This window comes from Streptopelia decaocto (genome assembly GCF_964273445.1).
Source record: "Streptopelia decaocto genome assembly, chromosome: 3".
Classification (NCBI taxonomy): domain Eukaryota; kingdom Metazoa; phylum Chordata; class Aves; order Columbiformes; family Columbidae; genus Streptopelia; species Streptopelia decaocto.
The window spans coordinates 72,272,697-72,300,684 of record NC_138656.1 but is presented as its reverse complement, the minus strand read 5'-3'; the positions used below and the strand labels follow the sequence as shown (position 1 = coordinate 72,300,684).

The 27,988-nt window shown below is 44.4% G+C and overlaps 1 protein-coding gene and 1 long non-coding RNA gene across 4 annotated transcripts in view; one reads left to right on the top strand and one right to left on the bottom strand.

Annotated features, from left to right (window-relative positions):
* Window positions 1-379, top strand: part of LOC309437368 — a 35,345-nt gene extending 34,966 nt beyond the window's left edge. Inside the window, exon 4 of the long non-coding RNA XR_014183537.1 lies at window positions 241-379. This is a non-coding gene — a long non-coding RNA (uncharacterized lncRNA). The remainder of the gene's footprint in view (window positions 1-240) is intronic.
* Window positions 4-27,988, bottom strand: TRAF3IP2 (TRAF3 interacting protein 2). 3 transcript variants are annotated; one of them, XM_082047717.1, is made up of 10 exons: window positions 27,809-27,988; window positions 20,310-20,396; window positions 19,314-20,057; window positions 16,039-16,228; window positions 13,610-13,785; window positions 10,622-10,710; window positions 8,768-8,836; window positions 6,362-6,478; window positions 5,129-5,203; window positions 4-608 (listed from the first exon to the last, which is right to left on the bottom strand). In XM_082047717.1, exons 2-10 carry the CDS (start codon window positions 20,323-20,325, stop codon window positions 462-464), a joined length of 1,623 nt encoding a protein of 540 aa, XP_081903843.1. In that variant the 5' UTR covers window positions 20,326-20,396; window positions 27,809-27,988; the 3' UTR covers window positions 4-461. The 3 variants fall into 3 exon arrangements, with proteins under 3 accessions (XP_081903843.1, XP_081903845.1, XP_081903844.1); XM_082047718.1 differs by lacking the exons at window positions 4-608; window positions 5,129-5,203 and adding an exon at window positions 5,361-5,381; XM_082047719.1 differs by lacking the exons at window positions 19,314-20,057; window positions 20,310-20,396; window positions 27,809-27,988 and adding an exon at window positions 16,522-16,956.

The window sequence follows — 27,988 nt, the reverse complement described above, 5'->3', positions numbered from 1 at the left end:
ATATAAGGTTGCCTTACAAAAGGCAAATACATTTAATAGTGTATATACAAATTAACTGTTTGATAATGCTATACAAGGCAGGAATGTCTTTAAAGAAACCCTGAGCAAAAAGGAGGATGTAATTTTTGCTTTTACACTTATCGCAACATTTTTTCTGGTATTTGTTTGCTATATTGATGAATAAAGGAATATGTTAAAAACAGATGTTGAAATAAAACTGGGCATTCTTTCCATTTGCAGCTTATTTAAAAATGTAGAGAAAAGAGTTCTGCCCCATCAGCTTCAAAAATAAATGTTTAACATGGTAGAGAACAAGCCGAGCCTGAGTTACCCAAGACAACTAATTCCTTTAGCAGAAAGAGTGTCTTCTGTCATCAAAAAGAGCCATCTGGAAGAGCGTTGGCTCCCCGCCAAGAACAACCCTTTAACAACTGCTTGTCGTGCACTTTAAGTAATAACATTCACAACGGCACAACCTGGAGTGTTGGTAAAGGTCCTATTGGAGGAGCAACGTATTCCTCCTCCCTCAGTAACCGCAAAAGGATGTTCTTCTTATTCTTTGGCCAGTTATAAATGTGAGTGTTCTGCAGCCAGGTAGGCACATGTTCCTGAAAAACAAGGGAAAAAAAAAGGCAAAATCCCATAAGTCCTCCTGAGTCTGTATCAGAACCTTGCAGATTCCATCAGAGCCTGCCAAGCAAGATTTCACGTTGTCTGTTCGAGGCACTTCCCGTAACAACAAGAAATTTTAATTTGGCTTGAAAATTGTGTTTGGGTTCCTAAATAAATGAACTTGGTGTGATCTCACAGCTTGCCTGTCTCTCTTTCATTTCTGCCATCACATTGGCTAATTTCAGCACGTTTCAAAGGGAGTCTGCTCTCAGTGGCAGGCGTCTAAAGGCTTGTGAGAACAAACACTGAGAAAGGAGACATCTCAGTGCCCCTACCAGGGGAAGGCTGCCACCTTAGTAGCGGCTGAGGGATCCACACAACATGTTTAACCTTGCGATGAGAATCAATTGGGAAAGAGCAGGACCCCAGGAGAGCATTTTTCATCCTGGCAGCCTTCTCCCCCCTCCCCTTGCTCCTTCCTTCAGCAAGCGTGGTGTCCTCTGGCCTCCTCCTGAGCAGGAGGTTGCGGCCAGTGCTGAGCTCGAGCAGAGGCTAATGCATCTTCAGGTTAGTAGGGTCAAACCTCCACCACTGCTTGCATCCTGGGAAAGATGCAGCCTTCACAGGGGTTGGCTAATGCCCATTAACCTAATGAAGATGGGACCATCATGGCCCTGGACAGTGACAGCAGGCTGATGGAGAGAAACCTGCTCAGACCTCATGTTTCCAAGTCTCCACAGCCTTGGGAGGTTTACAAATGGACAAACTGGATGTGAAGGGGTGAAGAGCTGTTATCATACCACTAATTAAAAGAAGGTCAAAGAACCTTGACCAAAACCAGCTCATGTCCACTGCAGAGATGGAGATTTCTTTTTGGAGAGCTGATGTTGGAGACACCAAAACAGCAGGTAAGCAACATGAGCAGTCAAGACATCCCGGACCTCTTATTTAGCTGGGCACTATTTTCCTGAGGTGGCCCCTGTTAGGTGCAGCACAGTTGCTGTCAAGCCAGTGGAACTAATTCCATGAGGAGAGAGCAAAAAGCTGCTGGCGTGTACCACGTCTGGTGCCTGGCCAGGGGATGCCCTGGCATGGGCAGCACATGTCCTGCCTGCCAGCAAACAACCTAGCTGCCGTCCAAACCTTTCATGCCAAGCCTCATGCTTCTCAAATTGTCTGTTGTTCCCTTGGCCTGTATGGCTGTAGCAGCAAGGTTGCATCGTTTCCACTGCTGGGGGAGAGGTTTGTGTTAATAGATGCAACCACTTTGTTAGATCTATAGCATTTATGTATAAGGAGGTAAGTCACACAGGCACCTACAGACCCATTAGTCTGGCCTCACCTGGGCTTCTGAGCAAGTAGCTTGGTGAGTGGCAGAGGTATCTATCAAACCTGGCCCTCCTCTTTCTCCAGTGGCCAAGAAAGTGTAGGCTGTGGTCAGTGGTCTCCCCAAAGGGGAGGTTTTAAAATGTTGCTTTTCCTGATGAACGCCCCACTGCCCAGCAGATCTGCAGCATTTTCTTTGGCAGAAGCACAAATAAGTTTTCTTATCTCTGCCTGCAAGTCTCTTTTTGCATAGGAATGGATTTTAATCTTTGTGAGCTTTACTCCTTTGACAAAGCTGTTTGAAATGGGCAAAGAGATTCAAATGCTATTGGGAGAACGATAACTATGTTTGCATGCACGTGCACACCCTTATTGCGTAAAATTTGTTTCTTTACTAAATCTTGTTAAGAGATATATAAGGAAATGAAATACAGCAAAGGTTTACGAAATGAGCCCACTCTGTTTTTGATAAGAAGAAGCCCAATTTTTTTGAGGAAGGAAATGCAGTAGACCTAGTCGGTCTGGACTTCAGCAAAGTATTTGATATAGGTCCACATGGGAAATCATTAGTTAAGCTTGAAAAGATGGAAATTAATGTGAGAAATGTATAGTAGGTAAGAAGCCAGAAACTGGGGATATAATGAGCGAGGCACTATACATCCCAAGACAGGCTCTGCACCTTTCCAGATCTGGTCCTGTGGCCAATTGCAGTTAATATCCTCCATGGTGAACCTGGTGCAAAAAACACCTGCACGCTAATCAACTCTGGCAATAATTTTAGCTCAAGGAAGGGGTAAGCGTTGATTGCAGTTGCTATTTTAATCCAGAAGGAGAAAGGAGAAAGTGGGAGGGGGGATTTTCTGCAACACTGGCTGTCATAGCGGGTGGGAGTGATGGGAAAATGTTTACTGCTTTTTAAATTATGTGTATCTGTTAGCCAAGAGGAAATTCAGAACATCCCTCCAGTTGCCTCTGCTTGGCGAGAGAGAGCCTCCACTATGGGGCAATTGTGGCTTAATGTTTTGGTCATCAGGTGACCAGATCAGGAGAACAGATTTCTGTGGACTGGCTCAATGCAAGCCTTGAACCAGCAGTACTCAGGTTTCCTTTAGCAGTGTGCGATGGGATGCTGGAAATACCAGTTCCACCTTAACTGTGTGTTGTGCTTTTTCCCCTCATTATTCAATTTCCTAATGAACATTCTTTGCATCACATAGATCCCTTCCTGTTGGAGGTCAACTAACTTTCACATACCAGCAGTGCTTTATGATGTGCTTCAAATGAGATTAACTCATCTAATAGCCATGTCCCCAGATGAAACCTTCCAAACCTTGCTTTCCTGCTCTTTCCCACTGCCAGCTACAGTAGTAGCTGATCATGTAAAGGACAGTATAAAAAAGACAAAAACGAAAGTAATTTGCCTGCTAGCATTCTTCCAATTGTACACATACTTTTTCAGGTACCTCACTTCCTCTGACTGCCCGCACACTTCACTACTGCAAGTTGTTCAGGCTCTGGTGCTCCCCTTCCACCCATGATGTCCTCAGTTTTATTATCATTAACTAGTTAGATGAAGGTAGATGATGTACCAAAGAAATATGTGGAGCAAAACTTAAGGGCAATAGAAAACGCTGATCTGCATAATGTAGATAAAAAAGGCACCTCTTGAAAAACTGAAGCGTGATGGGGACTACAGAGGATGGGCAGGAAGGCTGCCTGGAGCCTGATGCTTTGATAGGAGCAGCTGAATAAACCAACCCTGGAAATTCCATATGGATCACTGTCTGAGAGAACCGATGCTATATGCTAAATAGTTGTCTGATACATGAAGCTCAACCAAAATTGATATAAGTTTATTGTTCTTGTGTCTGCCTCAAAGCCCAAAGGCAGTTATTGCGCCTGCTGGGCCACTTCTCTCTGCAACCCTTACAGTGCCAAGCGGCTGCAGGCTGTATGCTCTGTTTGCATACAGCACTCAAGGAGCCCCTAAAGTTGGGAGCAGGCCTGCCCTTTCCCCACCAAGATCAGGCTGCAAAGACTGACTGAAAATGCTGACCGGTTCTCTGCCTTTGGTTTACCCAGTTCCCACCAGTGCCATCTCCCAGGTTTTCACAAGTACCACCAGGCTGAGATCATTCAGGAAGGGAGCGGAATGACAAGAAATAGCAGCGGTACCGTTCATTGCAAAGCACCTCATGTATTTTACAAACCCAGGGTTGTATTTTCAAATTTCTGAGCTTATATTAAATCAATGCCTAAATAAAGAACTTTGTTAAACTGAAATCCGTAAGTGCAGTGGGACTTCACAGCCCTACAGTCATTGATTCTGTTGTTTAAATTTTGACTCCTGTTTAAAAATTTGGGCACCCAAAGAAATATAAAGAAACTTTCCATACTTTTCCAAAATGCAGCTCTACCTAGCAGTAACATGACAGCTACCCAACATTGCAGATGACATTTAGCAAGGAAAACGGAACATAAATACAATACATCCATTCTATGCTTGGGGAAGAATGCAATTTCTCAACCATAGCTGCAGCCATTTAACTTTTCTGGCCTTGTAAAAATCCAAGAGATTAAGAATGAGGAAAAAGAGATGGAAATCTGTTGCATTACTCATTTCTTATTCTCAAATGAATCTTCAAAAACAATAAGGAGGCTGGATGAAATTGCAAGTCCTAAAAAACCTTATAGTTTGCCTTTGATGGGCCCATCAAAGTTCAAGCAATGGCCTAATACTTTAATATTTATTATCCTCTTTATTTTTATATTCTCAACCCACCCTCTTCCAGATCCTCACTTCACATCAGTCATAAATCTCTCTCATCTCACTCATCGGCATTACATCTGGACAAAATTATAAAAGGGTTAATATAAAAAGCATGCTTGCTGGATAGATTGTCTCTCTCCATTTAAATTCTTTCAATGCTCAAGACAATTTGAGTTTGAGTTGTACATTCATCATCAGAAATACATTTATGCACTGATTTATGTTGTGGATGAAATGTTTTTTATTTGTACATACATAAAACTATAAAGTTTTCATGTAAAAGGTAGCTTTGGAATATTACTAGTGGGATATTAAGAACGAAGAAATTGAGGGTCTGGTTTTTAAATTTCATCTGGTGCATTGTGATCAAAGTAACATGTTTAATCATGTGACAAGTACATATGCATGTATAAATGTTACCTTTTTGGCATTTGGAAAAAGCACAGGGATGAATCTGAAGTTCATACTTCCTTGTTGTATAAACTCGATCTGCATCTAGAATAGAACAAATTGCCAGATTTATTGTAACGACACATATTTTTCTGTGCATGCATCTGAATCCTATGTGTAAAAACTTTTTTCTTACATAAACTGCTTGCCTGTTAAGTGATTTGTTCTATTGCTGGTAGACTCTCTATGCTTTTGTTTGGCCACTTAATCTGATTCTTCATGACTACAGAAAGGATACAAGAAAGATCTGTCAGCGTTCCTTGAGCATTTAGTTCTGTGGTGGGAAATAATTGTGGGTTTAGCTGCAGTTGCAATCCCATTAAATCCAGCTAGAATTGATAAAGCCTGACTGTTCAGTCTCCAACAAGGGGAAAGATTTCAGCTGGAGGCCAGCTCTGTGTCCAAGCTAGGACTCAGCCTGTTCCCTATGTCCCAGCTCCGTGCCTGAGCTGGGCCCCAGCCTGTCCCCCGTGTCCTCTGACCCAGGCGTCCTGGCTGTGGTAAGGACAGCAGAGTACTGCTGAGAGCTCATCTGTTGGTGAAGCTTCTGAGAAGCCTGACTGCAGGATTGAACTGGGGAATTAGATGGGTCATAGGCTGAAAAGGGCAGCAAACTGTAAACTGAGGAAAAACAGATGAGTTTCAGGGCTCTGTGGGCTCTTCTGGCCTAAATGTCCATTCCGTGTCAGACTGCAGAGATGGGTGTCTGTGACACCCACTGGTCCCCTGTCACCCTGCACCCCCCAGGGACCCCACTTTGCAGCTCTGGCCTTTGCAATTCCACCTTGCCATCAGCTTTGCTGCTGCCCGAAAAAAGAACTCAGTTAGAGGATGGCTGAAGCAATAGGGGCCAGTTTGTAGGGAGGAAAATCAGACGGTGTCAGATAAGATTGTGCTCAGGGCAGTATGACAGGGCAGCAAGGGCTCAAGAAGGTGAAGGAGGGAAAAGAACATCAAACAATAAAGAATATGGAGAAGTAAGATGAGCATGTTTAATAGGATTTTTCTTCCTTGAACCTCTTAGCAGATGTTAATGGGCATACGGAGCTGATGAGAGGGAGGATTAATGAATTCCAAAGGGGGGTGTTTAACTATGGGGATTAGGGAAAACAAAGCAAAGAACCTGCCATTTGGAGACAGATTTGTCTTTTGAGAAGAAGAGACAGAGTCGTTGTAAAAGAGCAAAAGCATGTCCTTGCTTACCATCCTGTGGATGTATTTAGTATGTAAGCCGTGTTCATCCCTGTCCAGCTGGGATTCAGCTCCTTCCACATCCTGTTTGTATTTTGGACTGATTGCTATGATTATCATCACCGTCTTCTGTTAGGGAGAAAAGCACTTTTATGAAACTGGGATACACAGCGTGTTTGGTAGAGTCAGATCGGAAATCTGCCAGTTTGTGTTTTAAGTGATCTTTATGTTCTTGGCAAACATGAGAGGATCTCTTTAATTCTGGCAGGAAATACGGGCGAATTCATACACTCATTCTCCTCATTATTTCTCAAGATCTCATGATACAGAAAATTTAAATGTCAAGAGATATATTAGCAGCTACCAGTTTACAGTTGGAATCCCTGTAATAAAAAGCTACTTTTTATCTGTATGTAGTGTCTATGTACATACACAGAAAAGTTATATCTTCAAATTCAGACCTAAATGTTTTCCAACAGCTTATGTAAAAATGCATCTATTTAACCGTCGATGGCCTTTTATACATAAAGGCACTAAAGGTAGTTGTCTATGGAAGCTACATCTAGGGCTACTGGCAACAGAATGACAACTTTTCTTGCTGATTTTGGCAGCGAAGTGTGTAGAGAGGTGACTGTGCAGAGAGGTGGGTTGTTACGGACAGCCTGGGCAGGTTTAGGGGTACTCAGCACCTCTGTCCCACCTTGCCGCAGTGGGCCCAAGGCAATGTTCCTTGCCTTGCCGGGATAGCCTGGATCTTGCCTGGGACCTGTTTGATCCCAGGCCCTCACTGAGCTCTATTTTCCACAGGGGGGCCATCCTTCAAATCTAGGAAACATCTCTCTTCCTTAATGGCGGGCCAGTGAAGAGGCTCAGCAGATGAAAGCTTCCTACTTGTGTTTACCTAGGGCCTGTCTTTCATCCCCACCACATCAGGCTGTGTAAGGCTTCCACGTCTGTGGCTCATAGTCAGCCTGGCACCTAATTAACTCTTTCCTTCTGTGCAATATCAAGGGAATTTGCCCCACCACAGGGTCAAATGTGGCAAGGAGCCCTTATCCCTTACACTGACTTAACATTTACTCCAGAATTACTTTTGCTTGTGCCTGACATGCATGTAAGCACTTACAGATGTTGAGGGTTTGCAGACATGCCCAGTTGCACACATACCCCTGCTTATGTTCAAGAAGTCCCTTCTTTCTCACACATGTGAGGGTTTTGAAGTTAGAACCCGGCTCTGTAGTCAACAGAGGAAAACCAACGTTTCTAGAGCGGGCAGTCAGAGGAGGGTCCTCATGTGGAGGCTGGGAATTGCTCTCTGCCCATACTGGTCTCTCCCACTGACTGTGCGAGAGTCCCATAGGAGATCTGCCAGTTTGTATTTTAAGTGATAATGACGTTCCTGGCAAAAGCAAATTCACCCTGGCTTGTAGTTTCAGTACCTCCATTACACACGATGAGCCCAAGCCTAATTTGTCCTGACGAAAGCCCCAAAAGGCATGGCTGCATTGCCACAGCAGAGGCCCCAAGCTGGCTCTGCGTGCGGCAGTACCATACCTGCCTGGTAGTGCATTTGAACTAAGGTGTCCTGCTGGACATCATTAGGAAACATGTGTAGTGCTGTCTCAGGTGGTTGAGCCTCCACTTTGTCATCCTGTTCCACGGAGATCTGCCCAGAGTGAGTCAGAGGACCGATGGCTACCCAGGAAGGCACGAATCAAAGGAAGCCACCTCACGCTGGCATGTGTTGAGCAACAGAATCACCAGTTTGTGTCCAGCTGTGCTGGTGTAATGGAACCACTTGGCTTGATCCTAAAGGTGATGTGCACTCCCTGCTCAGCTGAACTTCAGAGGAAGGTGTTGCTGTGGGGGACTGCACTGGCAGCAACATCAATCTCTGTTTTACTGCTTAGATAGGTACAAAGTGATGAGAGCAAATCTATCATTCGACTAACAATAACAATCTCCAGTTTACATTTAGGATGGTTTATCCAGAAGAACCCTTCAGTGTTTTAGATAGCAACATAAAAGCTACAGGTGGACAGCAGGATGAACATTACCCACTACTATGCAGCCTGGGATGAAATACAGATATTATTGTAACCAAACCACTTAAAAACACTATTTACAAATGAGATGGAGGAACGACTTGTGCAATGGCAGCTTCAGGCTGAATCTAATGGCCAACAGTGGGATTTGGCAGGAATGCCAGGATTAGTGCTTCTTTTCTTTGGGACCATAAGATACAGAAGTGAGATTTGCCTGCTGTTCTCTCTGCAAGGCCCTTGCCATTTACATAGGGTCAGGGAGAATGATAGTACGGTCCTGAGTTTTGATTCCGCTCCTGTTGCTATTAGAATAATTCAAGCATTTTTCTCAGGTAACCTCTGCCATGAACAAGGTTAAATTGCCTTTACATACATCACCTAGGTAGCGCTCCATCCACTTAATGATGTCAATACCTCGTACTGTGTCCTCAAATATATCAATCTGCAAGAGAATGAAAGTCTGTGGTGAGCATCTTTTCACATTTCCTCACCATTTGGCGGCACTGAAAAGACACCTGCTCGTTTCCCTGGTTTCTAACATGCATACCTGATTCCCTTGGGAAAGAAACATGTGTACACAACTTCTCCCCTTTCCCTGCAGCCCAGAGTCGAGCTGGATGGGCACCCCAGGCAGGTGGAGGGGGGACGCTGCAGACTCACCCCTGGGGTCCCACTCAGCCAGCCATTCAACCGGCCGCCCTGCCCTGCCAGCTCCCAACTCCAAGGCATGTTTCGCTCAATGCAACAAGGAATAACCGCTGCTGGTGAATGTTACATGTGTGGTGTTTGCAAAATGGCTTTTTTGCCTCTCTAAACACCTCATGAAGGTGGATGGCTGCCCACCTTCTCTAGCTGTATAGCTGTAAACATCCACTATTTTCTGGCTGCAAGGGTACATACTGAGTGTCAAGTTTTAGCTTCATATTGAACCAAATTGTCAGGGTGTGTGGTGGGAAGTCAGCCAGGTCACTCATACTGGATGCAGTAACTCAGACTTCAGTGACAGCAGAGGCAGAGGACTTCATTGCACTGCACACACCCAACACAGCTCACTGTCCTGCACGCTCTTACTGAGCTCAATGACTGTGACCAGCGGAACATCCACTTTGCCAAGCTTTTGATATAAGAGGTGTGTTCTGCTCTCAAGTCTTTCTTTTTCCCTTTTTGAAACTAGAGAGCATATTTGTTTCCCTGCTTTGGGGCCATTTTGCTGTATTTATTATTCCGCAACAGGCTCCAAGAATTGCCCATCCAGCAAAGGTGCTATTGGTGAGCCTTCTTCTCCACAGCTCTATGGTGCCCAAAGCTTTCTTGTGAATTGGTCATAGTACAGAATTGCTGGAGAGAAGTGTAACTGCAGTCTCTGGAAAGAATCTTTGATTCATGAAAATAAATAAGCCTGTGCAAAGCTACCCACTGAGTCTCATTCAGTTTAATGATAGCCACTTGCTTAAATGCTGTCCTGAATTGAAGCCAAAGAGTGAAGGTTGAGGGGTCAGATAGCATATGCACTTGAAATAAGAAAATATGAATCAAGATTTTGATGAACACTGAATCCTGGAGCCTCTGTGGATGGTTCCCTTAGAGAGGGCCCTTATGATGAAGCAAACTCAAAGAAGTTAAATGAAAATCTGGATGGCTTATGGGATTAGGCAGTAAGACACAGACCCTTTTCAGGCCAGCAATTCTAGAATCCCTTTTAAAAGTATCACAAAGCAAATGAAACCATGAGATGGACTGTTTCATTAAGCTGTGTGAAATACACTGATTTTAGATCATAGTTTAGCAGAAAGATATTCACATCTGAAGAACCAACAATGTAATAGTGTCACAGAAAAAAAAGCTGGGATGAGATGAACATGAAAATTGACCTTTTTAATATTGATATTAGAGATCAAATACGAGACAATGGAATAGCTCACTAAACCTCATACTATTGCCCATCTGGTATCTGGTGTCACTGAAAGAAATTTTCCAGCATCACTATTAAACCATATATCAAAGTATAAAATTCAGTTAAAATATGAGCAAATGAAGAAGCAAATCATTTAAGTTACAACTTTTAAAGCAAATGCTCGTTCATTCTATTAGCACTTTCTTTAACCTACAAAATGCAATGATAAGCGGAAAAACATTTACATGCACAGTGTATTGCCTCAGCTTTTTTTTAAAAAAAGTCTCTTTTCTCCCCTGATTCAAAGTCATTTTCTCTGGAAGGAATACTTACAGCAGTTTGAAATCCATTTACAAGCAGGAAGTTCACAAATTTCATAACCTCCACTGCTGTGTCCACCGAATAGGTGATGAAGACCTTGCCTAGGAGAGAGTCCACATGAATATGTGATGCATTGGGATGGTGAGAATTTCACAGCCCTCCTTTCCCACCACGCTGTGTCTTGTACCCACCTGCGCCTATTCAGATTACTTACAAAGTGGATGTGGGATAGCGCAGTGCCTTGGTGTTGAACTCATCCCCCGGCCCAGAAACGTTGCTCTAGATTTAAGCTCCTACTGGCTTGCCACTGGCAAGTACCCCCATGGAAGCTGGAGGGGGTAACACCACCGTGCTGCTCACCCTGCCCTGCTGCCAGAGCTGCTTTTTCCCCAGCCCTTTGGCACACGTGAGGTTGGGTCCCCAGCCAGAGCTCCTGCCACCTGCACCGGCTGCAACCAGCTCCGCCTTCCCCAGGCATCATTAGAACTGTAGAATCATTTTTGTTTTCCAACCTCAAGACCCTCAAGATCATCGAGTCCAACTGTTAACTAAACACTGGCACTAAACCATGTCCCTAAGAACCTCATCTACGTGTCTTTTAAACACCTTCAGGGATGGTGACTCCATCACCTCCCTGGGCAGCCTGTTCCAGTGCTTGACAACCATTTCCATGAAGAATTTTTTCCTAATATCCAATCTAAACATCCCCTGGCGCAACTTGAGGCCATTTCCTCGTGTTACTTGGGAGAAGAGACCAACACTGTGCGGGCAGAATGGGTGGCCGATGACAGCAATGTCTTCAGCTGCCCTTGCCATCCTGGAGAAAGTTTTCTTACTATTAGGTTGGTGCAAATGTAATTGTGGTTTTTGCATTGTTGAAATTTGCCATTTGATATTTGACACGTTCTTAAGTACATGTGGCTAGGTTATACATCATTTTAATGCACTTTTATCACTTTATGTTTTTTTTGCTACTGACTTATTACTTGCTATTTATTTTATATTTATTTTAGACTATGGAAATCATATTAGGCAAAAAGCAAATGAAAGCAATTTTCATATTTGAGTTCAAATGGGTCATAAAGCAGTGGAGATAACTCGCAACATCAACAACGCATTTGGCCCAGGAACTGCTAATGAACGTACAGTGCAGTGGTGGTTTAAGAAGTTTCACAAAGGAGAAGAGAGACTTGAAGATGGGGAGCGTAGTGGCCAGTCATAGGAAGTCAACAACAACTAATTGAGAGCAATCATTGAAGCTGATCCTCTTACAACTACCTGAGAAGCTGCTGAAGAACTCAACGTCAACCATTCTATGGTCATTCAGCATTTGAAGCAAATTGGAAAGGTGAAAAACTTGGTAAGTGGGTGCCTCATGAGCTGACCAAAAGTTTAAAAAATTGTGGTTTTGAAGTGTCGTCTTCTCTTGTTCTATGCAACGATGAACCATTTCTCGATGGGATTGTGACGTGCAATGAAAAGTGGATTTTATATGACAATCGGCAACAAACAGCTCAGTGGCTGGACATAGAAGAACCTCCAAAGCACTTCCCAAAGCCAAATTTGCACCAAAAAAAGGTCACAGTCTCTGGTTTGTGGTCTGCTGCCAGTCTGATCCACTGTAGCTTTCTGAATCCCAGCAAAACCATTCCATCTGAGAAGTCTTCTCAGCAAATTGATGAGATGCACCAAAAACTGCAACACCTGCAGCTGGTCAACAGAATGGGACCAATTCTTCCCCATGGCAACACCCACCTGCACATTGCACAAACAATGCTTCAAGTTGAATGAATTGGGCTACAAGGTTTTGCCTCATCCACCATATTCACCTGACCTCTCACCAACCGACTATCACTTCTTCAAGCATCTCAACAACTTTTTGCAGGGAAAACACTGCCACAACCAGCAGGATGCAGAAAATGCTTTCCAAGAGTTTGTTGCATCCCAAAGCATGGATTTTTATGCTACAGGAATAAACAAACTTATTTCTCGTTGACAAAAATGTGTTGATTGTAACGGTTCCTAATTTGATTAATAAAGATATGTTTGAGCCTAGTTATACTGATTTAAAATTCAAGGTCCAAAACCGCAATTCCTTTTGCACTAAGCTAATAATTAAAGAATCATGGATTTGCAGGTTGGGGTAAACCATCTGGCTAATCTAATGCAGCTGTGCATGTGTCACAAATGACAAAATTTTATCCATTTTTTTTTTTCCTGGCCACGCTAACTGATAAAGCGGCGTTTATCCAAGAGTTCTATCCGGTGTCATAACTCACTCCTACAGGCCAGAGAGACGCAACTCCCTGGATTTGAAAGTTGATGTGTAAAATGAAGAATAAAGGAAAATTCGAAACCTCAGGAGAGACATGGAGGGTTCATAGCAATGGTATATCTTACCTGTGAGTCAGTACAGCATTAAGAAGGAAGCCAGCTTTTCTGAAACCTAACTTTCCCATAAGAGTTGAAGGATAAAAGAGTTTCAGGGGCCGGTGGCAGGGAAAGCGCCTGAGCCAGCGCCTGTGCCACCCTCAGCCCTCACTGTGGGCTCCTGACCCTAAGTCCTCTCTGCTCACCAAGTCAGAGAGAAACTGAGGTCGAGACTTGACATATTTGTCTCGTTTAGGACAGGCAGAAAGGCTTTATTCCTAGGGCTTTGTTTGTTATTCATCTTTTACTGTAAGCTTCAGTGTCTCCTGCCTCAAAGGGACATCCTGTTTAGCAAGAAGTCATGAAAACAATCTAAACAGCATTTATTTTTTGTCAACAAAATAACAAGCAATTAATGCCAATTATGTTTTCAGGATTCAAGGGGATCATTCTGTCCCACCAAAGACAAATGCTCACACCCTACAGATGTGATGACACTCAGTATTTTCCTTTCTTGTCTTTGTGTCTCAATGTTGTTCCCCCTGCCTCCTCCCCACCAGAGCTTTCCCACCTAAAGCTGTCAGGCTGCGCTGTGAAATCTTGCACAGAACGAATTTGCTAACCACTTACGCAACTCCTCTGGCAAATTGCTGGTTCTCAGAGTTCCCTTGGCTGCAGGGTTACTGAGAGGTCTCGGGACGGCAGCTGGAGATGGAAAATTGTCAGACGGACAACAGCATGCTTCATCTGGGCCACATGCTTTAGGGGGAAGCTGACCATTGGGTAGGTGGTTGTATAACTGGTTTCTGTAAAGAAAAGCAAGTGAGGCTTTAAAAAACATTTATTTTCAGGTAAAATTCAGATTATTTTTTTTTCTTTTAATAACACACAAAGAACTTCATCTGCATATTGGCTAGGAAAAGTTCCTGTAGAACTGCTCGGGTCAGCATTTCTACTTAGTTATTACAACATCCTTTGAACCGATACCTTGGTGACAGTCTACCACAAGACGCTGTTTATTGCAGAAGCAACATTAGCCACAGGAATTAAAGGCACCTCATTGCTGAAGGCTCTTCAGGTTGCAAATAGCAGAAGCAAAGGCCATTTCTGTGTGAGAAATAATGCTGTGCCGTGGGTGTTGTTATGCACATAGAGGGGCAGGGTGGCACTTGGGTAACCTCTTCTCGCTATGTAAAGGGTACTTCATGGCATCTCATATGCTCTCAGGATGTCCTGTGCAGCACAGGAGACACAGTGCAAGGTGGGGAGCAGGAAAAATGGGGATACAAGAGCACTCCACCTCTAGCTTTGGCGCAGCTCGGAAGATCTCCAGGTTTGGACAAAATTCAAAGCTTTGCTTAAAGGGCACAAAGTTGATTTCTTGATCAGCAGTAGCAGAACCAACGAGGGTTTCTCATGTCAGGGATCTGTGCTCTGGACCTGCAATAGCCTTGCCTAACATCTTCTCCATCTTAACAGACAGAGAGAATGGGATGATTTTAGGAAGCTTAGGAGTTCTCATACTACACTTTGGCTTCACAGTTCAAGTCAATAAAAGGAGAATTTTTGCATAAGGTGTGCTTTGAATCTGCTGGGTTGGATCTGTTGGGCGAGTGTGAGGTTCCTCTGAGAGCTTTTCCCCACAGAGCAGTGATGTTTAGTCAATCAAGCCCACTTCTTCTTTCTCTTTGCCTTCCTTAAATGAATGATGACAGGCTGGTCACAGCATGTTTTCTGTTGTCACATTAAGATTTGGTTTATTCATTTTGGTACAGATGTTTTCTGTTACAAAATACTCTATAGGCAAATATTACCAACATATAACTGCCATTCCTGGAATTAGCATGCAAACGCCAGCCATGCAGCCGCAGGACAGACCCTGTATATTCTGGATTTCTTTGAGCAGAAGAAAGTACCAAGAAAAGCAACTTTACCTCATCTATGGCCACAAAAAGCTACCCTCTGGCTAGTTTCCAGATCTTCCCAAAACCTCACCTTATCTAACAAATGCGCCAAAAATTAGGAGTCTGTTTTTAAATTTTACTACTGCAAAGGATGCCCACTGTTTCTCAGTATTTTTAAATTTTCATACAAACTCTTCAGTGCAATTATTTCTGTTGAAGTTACTGCCTTATCTTGCTGTCACAGCCCCTAACTTTTCACAGGCCAGAGCAGTGTGGTATTTCAGCCATTTGCCCTCTTTTGTCCCGTCTGTTCTCCCAGTTTTCTGCCGACACCATACCACTTAAGTGGACATTTTCAAACATGAATGCCTGTAAGTTTAGCACCTCTAAAAGTAGTATGGCAGTTAAATAAGAATGGTCTGAATTCAGATGTCCTCAACACCTGAAGCTTCAATTTGTCTTCAGGTAGCTGAATCTGGAGAAAACCCTGCATGGGTAGTACTTCCCATCTGTTAGCGACTTACTTATAAGGAGGGAGATATAACGCTTGGTAAATCAATATTTGAAAACCGGTGAAAAAGTCCTTGATGAAAAGTGCTAAACATGTGGTATTTTATTACTACACACACAAAAAAAAAAAAACAGAGAAAAGGCTGCAAACTGCAATGTAGAGATATATATCAGCGATGGATGAGATTTTCTCCCTTTTTCTCTGCACTACAGAAGAAATAAGAAAGAAATCACTGGAAGCCAATGACTGAGGCATCCCAGGCTGGTACAACGTAAAGCTGATGACTGCAGTGATCTGCCAAATTGACCTTTGCTCTTGAGCAGGGGATCTCTAAGGTTTCAACTGAGATATTTTTCAACCCCTCATCCCTTTAACCTTCAAGCATTTATCTTCCTTAATGCGTGCCTTTCAGGGTGCGCTGTAACAACATATCGGGTATCCGGCTTTGAAGTTCTCTAGGGTAAGGTCAGGCCCCTGCTGGGTGTAGAACAGCAAATAAAGAAAACTACCCAGCATCTCACACGTATCCCTGTACCTTGGGCACGCTAACAGCACAAGGCTTCAGAATTATTAGTAGAAAGACCACAAAATCAGATCAGAGGAGCCTCCACTGTGCACAACCCATCCCCCTGGGGTGTACTTACGGGAATCGAGGAGGACCAGGGGAGGAGCACGTCCTCTGGGGTGGTCGGTCTCCAGTGCCCTTGGGAGCATGAAGGTTTGAGTAATTCGGGATGACTTGCTGTGCTGGGCGGATAACTCTCATGCAAGGTCCAGGAACGGGAGGAAGCGGTTGCGATGTATGTGCAAGATGTTGGTAAGGAGCTCTGCCATCTGGGAGGGTGAGAAAATAAAGGCAGCAACTATCATTTCAGGCAATACATTTCTGCCTCGGTTTGTGTTTATTCCTTTCCCGGCATGTCCACCTTCATGTCTAGGGAAACTGAGCAGTTTTGGAGGCATTTGCAAGTATCTTGGTCTGAAAGAAGCCAGATTAAGGAGTGTTTCACTGTCTGAAGTCTCCTTTTTCCCATTCCCACACGGCACAGTTCAGATCCCCACCCTGGGCTGGGCTGTTGGGACAACTGACAGTTAAACATTCAGGGCTGCTTTGTCCCTGCACTTACCATGCCTCAGTGCTTTTTGTTGGTGTATTTTTTTCTTTAATTTCTTTTTGGCAATAACTTGTGAAAATGAATCATCCCAACGTTCTCATGAAAGCAGATGCAAAATCCTGGAACAAATCAGTTTGCAACACTAAGGCTAAACAGACTGTGATTGTTGTAAATGAAAAGAGAAAAAATAATCTCTTGCTTTGTTACTTCACCCTGTATGGATTTTCTGCCTAAGTGACCTTTTAAGGCCTTGCTGCTGCTCCTGTTGCCATCCAGGAGGCTGCAGGGGAAGCCCAAAGTGACAATTTTGCCCAAGTAATTCTAAAAAATCTTACTGTTGTTTGCTATGCACACATAATGCTGTTTAATAACTAATGTACAGTGGAACGGTTGGCGTAAACTGAAAGAGAAAGCAATGTAAGCTGTTTCCCAGACGAGAAAAACTATCCCTTTTTTTTTCAGTCTTTCTGCTTGCAGTTTTCATTAGGCAGCAGCTCTGTGCACTTTCAAACTGCTGTGCACAGATCAAAGTCCAGCCTGGCAGGGCTTATTAGCGCTGCATGATTACGGTGTTATGAGCTGGCTCTGAAAGCTGCAGTACTCAAACACTCTGTTTTCTTTTTTTACCCCCCTAGATTGTTTTTTTTAAATCCTTTCAGCTATTTTGGGGTCATGTTTTCCTTTTTGTAGCAGCCATAAGGACTATTTTTTTTCTAAAGGGAGGAAAAGAAGAAAGAAAGAAAAAGCTTTTATGAAATAGTCTGATTATATGAGCCAATACTTAAAAAAAAAATCAACCCTACAGTTGCAAAGATATTCCTGATGAAACTGTGAGTTGGCAACACCATATTTGTTGAGATTGTTTTAGGAGAGTTTCCTGCTCCCCTTCATTAACTATTTGCAAAAGGACAGGATGAAAGAGGTTGGGAAAACAAAATTGGAAGTAAATATGGTTTTCCCATGGGTTCCTCATGACCAGCTCTAGGGAAGGTGGCAGGGGTCTGGGAAATTCAGATTGATATACAGGTTTTTAGGCCAGTTGCTCACCAGCTTCCTCTGAATCCATCTGATGCCACAGTATTTTAATGGATGCAGCCACTGCCATTCAGAAGCACAGCATGGCCAAGCGTGCATGCCTGCACACACCAACAACTCTCATATATAAATATCTGAAATAATGGTCCCTGGGCACACAGCATTGCTGCAAGGATTTCTTTGACTTCAGAAGCAGTTTTGCTGTTGTATCTCAAATAGCAGGTGTCCAGATCCAGCTTAGAGCCTACGGGCACCATTGATATTCCCCGGGAGAGGCGTGTTGCAACACACAAACTGCAGAGCTTTGTTGTGGGTTGCCACTGCCCAACAACTATCTGAAACGCAAGGAGCTGTCAGGAGGTGATTTACACTGTCCCAGTGATGTGAGAAACAGGAGTACAGTTGCCAGCTTCTTGGTCCTGACCAAATCTGCTCCAGCCATCTGAGTTTATTTTATTCTTTTTGCCCTCTGGATATGGTTGAAACACTGGTGATTTTTCTAAAGAAAGCCTTTCAGAGTTCCTGCTTTAAAACAAAATGGCCTCATTCAGTAAATGTCCTACTTCTCACGATGCCCGTGTGTGGAGGAGGTAAATAGTGAGGGGTGTTGTGCAACCAACTCTTTGTCTGCTTAAAGCTGAACTGAACGGAGAAGGTGAGAAAAGAAAACCAGAGGACGTTCTGCAATTGTTCAGCTGTAGACACTGATGAAAGTCCATCTGTAGCCCCTTCCCTGTTACAAAGTCCCAAGATCGGAGGTGAAAACTGAGGCTCTGGTTCTCTCAGTCCTGTGTACCTAATCACAGCACATTGCTGGAGTGACAGGACTTCTTAAACAGATGTAATATAAATGCTGTGAAGTCAACAAAAGGTTAAAAAAAAAAAAGGGTTATCAGAACAAGCATACAGCTTTTTATTACCAAGCCAACCCAAAATGAGTTGGGGTCTCGTGAGTCTAATGTAATATAAATTATATTAAAACAATGATATTGCTGTTGAATGTTCAAAGCTCACTTCATAGCAGATAAAAATCTCAGAGACTAAAAAGGAATACTAATTAATAGCAGGCTGTAAACTGCATCATAGTCTCCAAAAGCCAAAACACCCATATTGACAGAGTCACATCAGCGTTCAGTGATACAATCACCAGCAGCTGAGAGGGCTCCATTTTAAGTAATGAACTGCCATTTCAGCTGACAACAGAAAAAAAAAAATGAGGATGATGGATGTCACGCTCTTTTCACACAGAAATAAAACACATGAGTGAGTTTGGTCATAATGCTGGGAGATACTGTTTACAGAGATCAAGGGTAACCTCCCAACCTGATTCTGGCAGGAAATTCTCAACTTTGGGGATCCAAGTGGGAGCAAGGAAATCTATGAAAACAACAGGAATTAAGTCAGTATAGGAGGCTGCCGAATGACTGATACAAAGAGGAAGGAAATGACTAGAATATGAAATAACAGCAGGGAGAAGGCTGCATGTGCTCAGCGTGACCAACATAGGCTGGTTTCTAGGCAAAATCATTAGCTTTCATTTGATGAGTGACTGTGAGCTCTTCAACTTTTTATCTGGCTCAGAGTTTCTGCATCAGAGAGTGTGGCTGCATGAGCTGAAAATCTGGACATTTAAAATGGGCTGCAAATAGATATTTTAAAAGGTTAGTAATTGCATGCTGCAAAGGAGATATGGCAGGAAAACATCAGCTTGGTGAATGATGGCTGTGATACCCTGGAAAGCCTCCCATGGGGTGAGCAGTGCTACTCACACGGGCCCTGGGGGTGCTGCTCTGCTGGGCAGCGGTGCCCAAAGCAGCCGTGGGCTTGCGAGGAGGCGTTTGGATGGGGCAAGTGGTGGCACATCGGGCACTGCTGATGCTTGGGTCCAAAAAACTCCCTGGAGATCAGTGGTCCTGGCAGGTCCTGGGGGTTCAGCATGGACACCAGCGGTAAGGGGGGCTCCAGGTGCCTGAGACCCATTACATCTCGTGACTGGGAGTTGTAGCCCATGTCCACGGTCCCCAGCTCTGCTGGGGGTCTGTTTCCTGAGGGTTGCCATGACTGTGAACTCCCTTGGCTGCTCTCCTCCAGCGAGTCAGACAAGCTCTGCTCTGGTTTACTGGAGGAGTGCCCGGTGTCAGCTGGAAGCTGTGATCTTGGCTGCATGCCTGGTGTGTCCATAGCTATAAGATGTATCCTGGAGGGAACCGCTCCAGCTGTTGATTCACCAGAACAACAGAAATGTCCATCTCTGTCAGGATCAGTATATTTTGACCACAAACTGCTGTCTGGCTCCATAGCTGGTGCCAACTCATGACATTCTGGTCGTCTGCAGAAGCATGATGCATCGGTCACAGGCTGAGGCGTTCGAGCGATACGTGGTCTCTGGGACTCCTCATCTTCTAGATCCTCTCCAGAAGGCTGCAAAGCCTTTTCCAAGATGTGTTCGGGAAATGGGGACCATGGCATGGATTCATCTACTTCTACTGGTATACTTTGACCCACAAAAGTGCCTGAAAAGTGAGAGAAGAAACAGTGTAGATGGACAACCATACAGAAAAATGCCTGTCATCAGTTGTCACTCAATGACTGTGAGCTGGGATATTGAAGAGCGATATGTATTCTTTATATTCTTTATACATATAAATATATATTTTTAAAGACAGGCAATAAACATCAAGAAAGGTCTGGCTGAATTTTGGCAGAGCAAGAAAGTAAACATTTAGCTGGAGTGTGGCTAGCACAGAGTTACAATTTGGACTAACCTGATGCAGAGGCCATGTCCAAGTTTTCTAGTTGCACCGGAAGCAAGAGTCAGCTGCCTTACTGCAAGGCCAGGATTTTTCAGCAAACTGGAAAACAAGAGAAAGTACGCTTGTGAACATGGTACGGTTTCACACAGGGAATAATCCCAGAATAACTGTATCTCAGAGACTGGAAAAGACATACTTGTTTAGAGTTCTGGAAATCACATTGCGCAAAACAGACGCTCTAATGGGATTTTTGGAGCTTCCTGTTCCTGCTGAGACTGGAGGGGGGAAAAGCACAGGAACGGTGTCTCAGAGGTAATTTCTGTATCTCACAAAAGAGCAGTCTGCTTAGATCTGGAGGTTTGGGTCAGGCGTGTTCCAGAGAATACAATCACTTGCAATTATTTTAGTCTGGACCTTCTAATAATAGCCTCACACTGATGCCTCAGATCTAAACTTAACCGCATACCTAGCTGAGTAATTTCAGTGCCAAAGCTTGTTTCCAAGTGTTGCTGCTTATTTTATCAAACCACTTCATCCAGCCTATTATCACATGGCTGTTGTTATTTCAAATTATTGAAAACTAAAAGACAATTCAGAGGCGTTAGTTACTGTTTGGATTTTCTTTTCCCCCCTTCCTTTGGAATTGGATTGGGCCCAAATGTCAGTTCCTTTGGGGGTGCTGTCAGTAAACTGGGTCCAGCCAAGCGATCTCTGATGATGGACACCTCTGCTCCACCTTCACTCAGAGTGACAGCAGTGATGGGTGAACGCTGAGCGGGCTTCAGGAAGTGCAGCCATTTCGTCCTCTTGTACAGGGGAACAGATTAGCTTGCTCCCAGCAAATCTTATCTTTTACCGTGGAGTATAGAGAAACAAGCCTGGTGCTCACCATTTCCCAAACCATTTTCCTTCTATCACACTGGAGAAGCTAAAATCCCAAATAGGAGACTTATCAGAGAAGAAACACGCAAGCAACAGGAATGACAACAGAATCTGTCTTGAAAGCCTGGTAAAGAAAGTCAAAATCAGAACATGTTTGAGGCACTTTTAGCGATCCAAGGATTTTTCCCAACTTCAGTCACAGTGGCTTGAATATAAAGGTCAAATGAAGAACATATTCAAATGACCACAGTATTAAAAACAGTTGAACAGGATCACAGAGAGGGATAAGACAGTGTCCCGACCTTTACCCTGGCTCCCGCAGTGATTCTGTAATAGCAAGTGGGGTGCCCTGTGCTATAGGGCAAGAATGAGGCTTTGCATTCATGTTGATCAGATCAGATGATGTTTGTTTCCCCCTGAAAGTACCTCTGGCATAGAAAATTCTGGATGTAACATTTGCTGGGAAACAGGATAAAAACTGTGCTTTTCTGCTGGGCTGCAACATAAATATTCCTCCTCTGTGTAACTTAAAACCCATCTATGCAGAAGATTTACCATATATTCATACATATCCTGTGTTACAATAAGCATGTCCATAGGGAGAGTTATCGTGGGATAATTACAGTGGGATAATTACACTGGTAAATTTTCCCATGTGGGCAAGTCCTCAGAGCAGCTATTAGTTGCACCAACCCAGAGAACAGGCTGCTGCTCTGACAGTGGCAGCCCCTGCGTGAGGGTGCTGGGGCTGGTGCCAAACCAGCTCCTTCCCCTACTGGCACCCAGGCTTGAAATCCTGACAGCTAGCCCACCACCATCACACGTCTCTCTCTCTCCCTGCCATTTGCATCCCTTTTCCTCGAGGCCACGTCACTAATGCCAGCCCTGCTCGCTGAGTCACGGTTCTCTGAAAGTCATAACTGCGGTGATGGGAGAGGGAAAACCTCGAGCTCTCATAATCAGCACAGGACCGTGACGGGGACTTGTGCTGCACTGTGGCGAAACGTTCTTTCCCTGGAACCTTTGGTCAGGTGGCACTTTGAATGGTGACTGCCCTGTGGTGGTGACTCACCAGGACAGTACAGTGCAAGGTCAGATTTCCAGGAATCAGGGTGTGAAGCTGCCGAGTGGTCCCCTGCCAGACTTAGAGAAGCGCCTGTGAAGATTAAGTGCCAAACTCCCCAGAATGCACCTGCCTTTTGCTCATCTCAACAGCTTTGTAAATGTGACTCTTGCATCATCTGGCCTCGAAGTGCCCGCTCAGAAGCGCTTCGACTTGTGGATATCTGTCTGTTTGATTATAAGCAGAATGACACGCACTTGAGCAGCACAAATCATATTGCAAAACTCTTATTCCCCATACTGAGCATCTCAACTGATCTGGTTCCTTGTGCAGAATTCACCCTGGTGTTCACAAAGCACAAGCTCAGCTGTGGGGCGCAGGGTACAGCTCCACCTCTTCAGCCACACACCCAATTGGCTTTTCAGAAACAAATTTGCAATGCCTCATACACTAAGATGTTTCTTTGATAGCCTCTGAAGTAGTCAAAATGCTAGAAAACACTTTTAATCCACATCCTTTATATTCAACAGCCTTAAGTTTAGCACCGTGACAAGAAGAACAGGTTTCTCTTGAGAAAGTGAGAACTCAGTCCAGAGCTCAGTGAAGTAAATGTGAATATCTCTATTTACTTCAGTAAATTTTGGATCAGGTGTCAGATAGGATTTAAAAGTTACTAAATTCCTTTGGAGGCTACAACCTCAATTTTTTTTTTTTAATTTAGTTCCATTGCTGGCTGTTTGTGAAACAGATCATGCATAGACTGTGTGAACCTAATAAAAGGCACAACACAGGCAGAAAAAATTCAGACTTGTTTTCTTCAAGTTTGTTATTTAGTGTATTTACTCTGCCTTTTGGAGGGGGATATTAAGACTTTATTAAACTGTATTGCAAAGGATCAGCTACCAAGCTCTTCAAATGGCTTACCTCAGAATAGTTAAAAAATGTCTTTCCGATTAGTTTATCCCTCTGAAAGGACAAACTCCTCTTTATCTCTCAAATCAACTTAACATTTAAATGGCAGCCTTATTTCCTTTCTGTGTAACATGAGCTAAACAATAGGAAAATTATTCCAAATATCTGAGTAAAAATAATTTGGTCAGACAGAAGAGAGACCTGATTCCATCACTTGTGTTTTTACCTGCCAAAGCTTCTAGTTTTTTTTAATAGGATTTTGCTTAGGAAAGCTGAGCAGCCAAAGCTGAGCTTTGATACCTGCACACAGCCCCTGCTCCTGCGGGGCTGATGGCTTTGGTGTTAAAAACAGACACATCATCAGAAAGGAGGAAAAGTGACTTAATCCTCCTCCTCCCTCAGTAGCCCTGGTTGGAGAGAGAAGCTGTTACAATGGCAGAGCTCTGCCTGCAGGGATGGCCCCCAGGATAAGCTAACCCCAGGACATGCTCAACACTTTTTGAGCAATGCTGCCAATGGTATGTGGATGGGAATTCCCGAGAGAAATCCCCACATTGCTGGAAATTTTACAGATTATTCAGAAACGTCCTCCTCCAACAGCAGTGCTTCAGGATGTTGTTTCTGCTTTCCTGAAGATCCTTGGCTGTTGCAAAAAGACCCAATATTGAGCCCATTATCCTGGTATTTTATGGTGCCTCATGCTGCAGAGTTTCATTAGGTTTCCTTTGACTTTTCTAGTTATCTTAGCCTGCAAGGATAGCTCTGCATAGGACAAAAAAATTACTTGCTTAGGTCTCCCGTGATGAACACTTAGGGTAAAGGAATGCTTCAGCATATTGAAATATCCTCAGAAACCTGTAGCCTGATCCCTTTTCTGGCACAGAGACTGATGGAGAGTGCGGATTGTGCCCAGTCTAATTTCCAAAGACACTGCAGCTTCAAGTCAGATCATGGTATTGCCAGAAAACTTCGAGCATTTAATATCCCCCCTGCACCTATGACTATGCAGGAGATTACTGAAAACCAGCTGTAGCCATTGCATTTGTTCCTGCTTGTAATAAAGTGAAGAGGCCCTTCCTAAAGGGACAGAGTAGCCAGGCCTGGACTGCTCTCAAAAATGTTGAGGGAACTCCTTAAACCACCCTTTCTCCTTCTCTTTCTTCCTCTGCTCATACACCCAGTTCTGTAATGTGCATTAATTCAGCAAATAACCTTCCCAGGTGGTTGCTCAGTGACCCAAGCTCCCTCATGGGGCTTCCCACACCTGGAGAGGTTCTTCCACCGCTCCTGCCAGGGGCTGAGAGGGAGCCTGCCCAGCCCTCCTGCTCACGCAGGCCGCTGCCGGCGATGGCTGCTCCCGGGAAGCGGCAGGAGAGCATAAATGAAAGGGAACAAATTCTTCTGCAGTTCGGTAGAGATGGGCCTGAGCACCCAAGTTTGAAGCAAGGGCTAAACTCCCCTAAAAAATATCTGACGGAGGCAAGTGGCTGGCCGGGGAGGGGAAGAGTGTTGGGCTGGGGCTCATCTGTGTAGTTTCCTTGCGCCTGATTGCAAAATCCATCAGGTATTTCATCTGTTTCCCAGCATGAAGACTTGTTAGGACGCACTGTCCCAAGACACGCACTAACCATCTATCTGCTTTTGATTAGAAAACTTCTGTCATGAAGAAGCAGAAGACAGACTCCACAACACGAGCATAGCGGCGCTCCCCGTCACTTCCAGAGGGGGAGAAAATATCTTTGCTTTTTTGATCAAAGTTATATTTGTCTACATTGTTAAAAAACAAAATATTAGTTTGAGAAAGAAACCTCACCTTCCTTTGTACACAACACACAAAGGAAAGAAGGTTTTTTATTCACCAGTCATGGCATTTCTGAAACGGCGTGGATATAGCTCAAGGCAAAGCTGAGATCACAAGGGGTGGGGATGGACAGGAATTTCTTGATTTCCAAATAATTCCTGTGTATTTTGGCTGAAGCCTTTAAGCTCCCTGGTGCTGCAGGATGGGAGTAAGTGGATGCAGAATTTGCAAGCTGCCGTGAGGATGCTCACATTGAGATTGCAGCAAATGCTGTTGCCATGGGGTCAAATAAGCATTAAGTGTGTAAGTACACTTGCCTTAAATGTAGCTTTCTCTACAGAAACACTAGACACATCTTCCCTCAAAAAAATCCAGACACAAATCCTTTAAGGAAGAGCAAGTGCAAATGTGGGAACTATTTGGGGTCTATAACCTAAATAAACACAACCAAGGAAATCCAAGCTCCAGTTTCACACTTCACCATGAAGAATTTTGGCTGCTGTCATCATGGACGATTACCCTCTCCCTTGGGTACCCTCCACAGCAAAAACTAAGGCAATGTGTCACATTCCTAGCCCAGATTTTAAGCCCTCTAGAGAAGGTAATGTTTATTTTTACGACTTCTGGAAAAAAGTAAAAAAGGAATACGAAAACAACATTCCTCTTCCACACTGACTATGTGGTTGCTCTTACATGTTTTCTGCAGCCATACCCTGAAAGTCCACAAGCGCCAGGAGAACAGAAGAACGCATTTCCAATCCTTTCTGCATGGCAAACATCATGTTCCCTTTTGCAGCACTAATGTTACTTTACTGGGCAATCCATGGTGCAAAAGCTAGCGTAGACCTGATATTTTTGCCTCTTTAGTGTAGACTTTGATATGCATGCAATAAGAACACCAGGCATTCCTATTCCTATTCCTATTCCTATTCCTATTCCTATTCCTATTCCTATTCCTATTCCTATTCCTATTCCTATTCCTATTCCTATTCCTAATGCTAGGCATTAGAAGTGCAGTAGAATTGCAACCCCCTCAAGCAGGATTGGAACACGTATCTCACATACAGGCAGCATTCCCTGCCAGTTTTCTAATATTTGTGAAATGTGAAAATGTTTGTAATGATCTTGAGTATTCTTAAAAATGTGTTTGCCTTCCAGAGATTACCTCCCATGCATTTCTGATGCTGATAAAACTCCCACAGGCACTGAATTACCCCAAAACTGGGATATCCCATGGCCCTGGAACATTTAAAAATCCTGGCACAAAATTTGGGCTAGTTGAATTAGGTTGGATGGGGGTATCACCCAGAACAGCATAAATCTCCCCAGTCCTCTTTCCTATAGCTTTGTGCCTTATGTCGAAGCCTCCGGTTCCTAATAAGGGATAACCTCTGGTATTTCGTGGGGCTGACGTATCCCTCATCCCTAACCAATCTCCTCGCCCTGCAGCATGAGGGCTGCAGGGTGCGTGGGTGGTGGGAGGGCGTGGGGAAGCCTGGGGGACCTGACGCGTTTCCCTCAGCTGGTGTGAGAACAGCCTCGCTCAGTTGTTTTCATGAAACGTGCAGGAATGTGTGTAACTTTCAGACATGTACCCTCTGCCCAACTTCAAAAGCCACTGATGGGGGTGGAGGGCACTGACAAACACGAACACCATAATTGCACGTGTTTTGTTTCCTGCCTTAGAAAGACAAAAAGAAAACCCAACCCCATTGAGGAAAAAAAAAAAAAAGAAAAAAGAAAAAAGAAAAAAAAATTTTAAAATTACAGCATGCTTCAAAACATTGCCGGTGCTCAGCAAGAGCAAGCCCGACCTCAGAGGCTGACGGCATGGCAGGCAGCAGCATAATCGGCAGATGCTTGCCAGCAGCCACCGGCATTGGCAAAGGCTTTACCAGAACACCAGCCCTGCTGCCTGCACCCCCCACACCCCCACCTTTGGCATCACCTGCTGCAGGGCCCACAGCCCTGTCAAGTGGTGGTGGAGCATCGCTGCCCACCCAAGACGGCACAGACGTGGCCAGGCCAGGCCTTGAACCCGCCTGGGACTTGCAGGAAATGGGAATTTCTGGTCTGGTGGCCACTTGTGGCGGTCAAGGACCAGTAAACCCAGATCTGCCATTCTTGTTGCCCAGCCAATGCTAGCCCTACAAAACCTGAATCCTAAACCAACCAGTTACTGCGTGAAGTGGGAGTGGGTTTTATACATCTGATTTTATCCTAGTTAAAAATAAGTACTACTGGCTTGTGTCCACTGTTTCCATACCAACGCTATGGAACATGGTGCAAAAAGGGGTCTACGATCCTATTTTCTTCATGCTTTCCAGCCAGCTCTCCCTCAGCAGGTCCGTGGACCTGTGCTATGCAGCCCTGAGGCAGCCGGAGAGGAGAGGAGAGGAGAGGAGAGGAGAGGAGAGGAGAGGAGAGGAGAGGAGAGGAGAGGAGAGGAGAGGAGAGGAGAGGAGAGGCTTGTTGGCCAACAAGCCACCTTGAGCTTGCACAGCTGTGCAGGGCGGGAGCGGGATCAGGCCTGGCTGCCAGGCATTGCCAGGCAGCTACGTAAATAGGCAGGACAACATTTCGACACCAGGCGTGTCCATTTCCAGTGTTTACCCCCATACCCTCCTGATTAAAAAAAAAAACACAAAAAAACAAACAACAAAACTGCAGTGAAACGGCTGAAACATGTTGCAACCATCTGTGAAACTCAGGCTATCATTACACGAGAGGAGGGGGGGAAAAGGAGTGAGACAGCAATTTGAGGGAAAAAAGAACCCCACCGAGACGCAGAAGTGGGTCAACAGCTAATTACAAACAGAGACCGAGAAAGGCTGCATCTCTAACACTTCTTACCTTACAGGCGAGGGAGGTTGGTGCTGAGCTGACCAAGCAAAGTGAGAGGGCTGGCGTACCTCCTGCGCAGCCCGGCGCTCTCTTGGCGTGCCTGGGTCTCCTTCCTCAGCCAGGCTGGTGTGTTGTTTTTTTTTTTCCTCTTTTTACGACACCCTCCCTGCCTCTCCCAGGTAAGCGGCA

Coding starts and splice junctions, on each gene's coding strand:
- TRAF3IP2 (XM_082047717.1), bottom strand. Junction 13,786..16,038: donor CCTGGTCCTCCTCGATTCCC/GTAAGTACACCC, acceptor TTTTCTTTACAG/AAACCAGTTATACAACCACC. Junction 5,204..6,361: donor CTAAATACATCCACAGGATG/GTAAGCAAGGAC, acceptor GTTCTATTCTAG/ATGCAGATCGAGTTTATACA.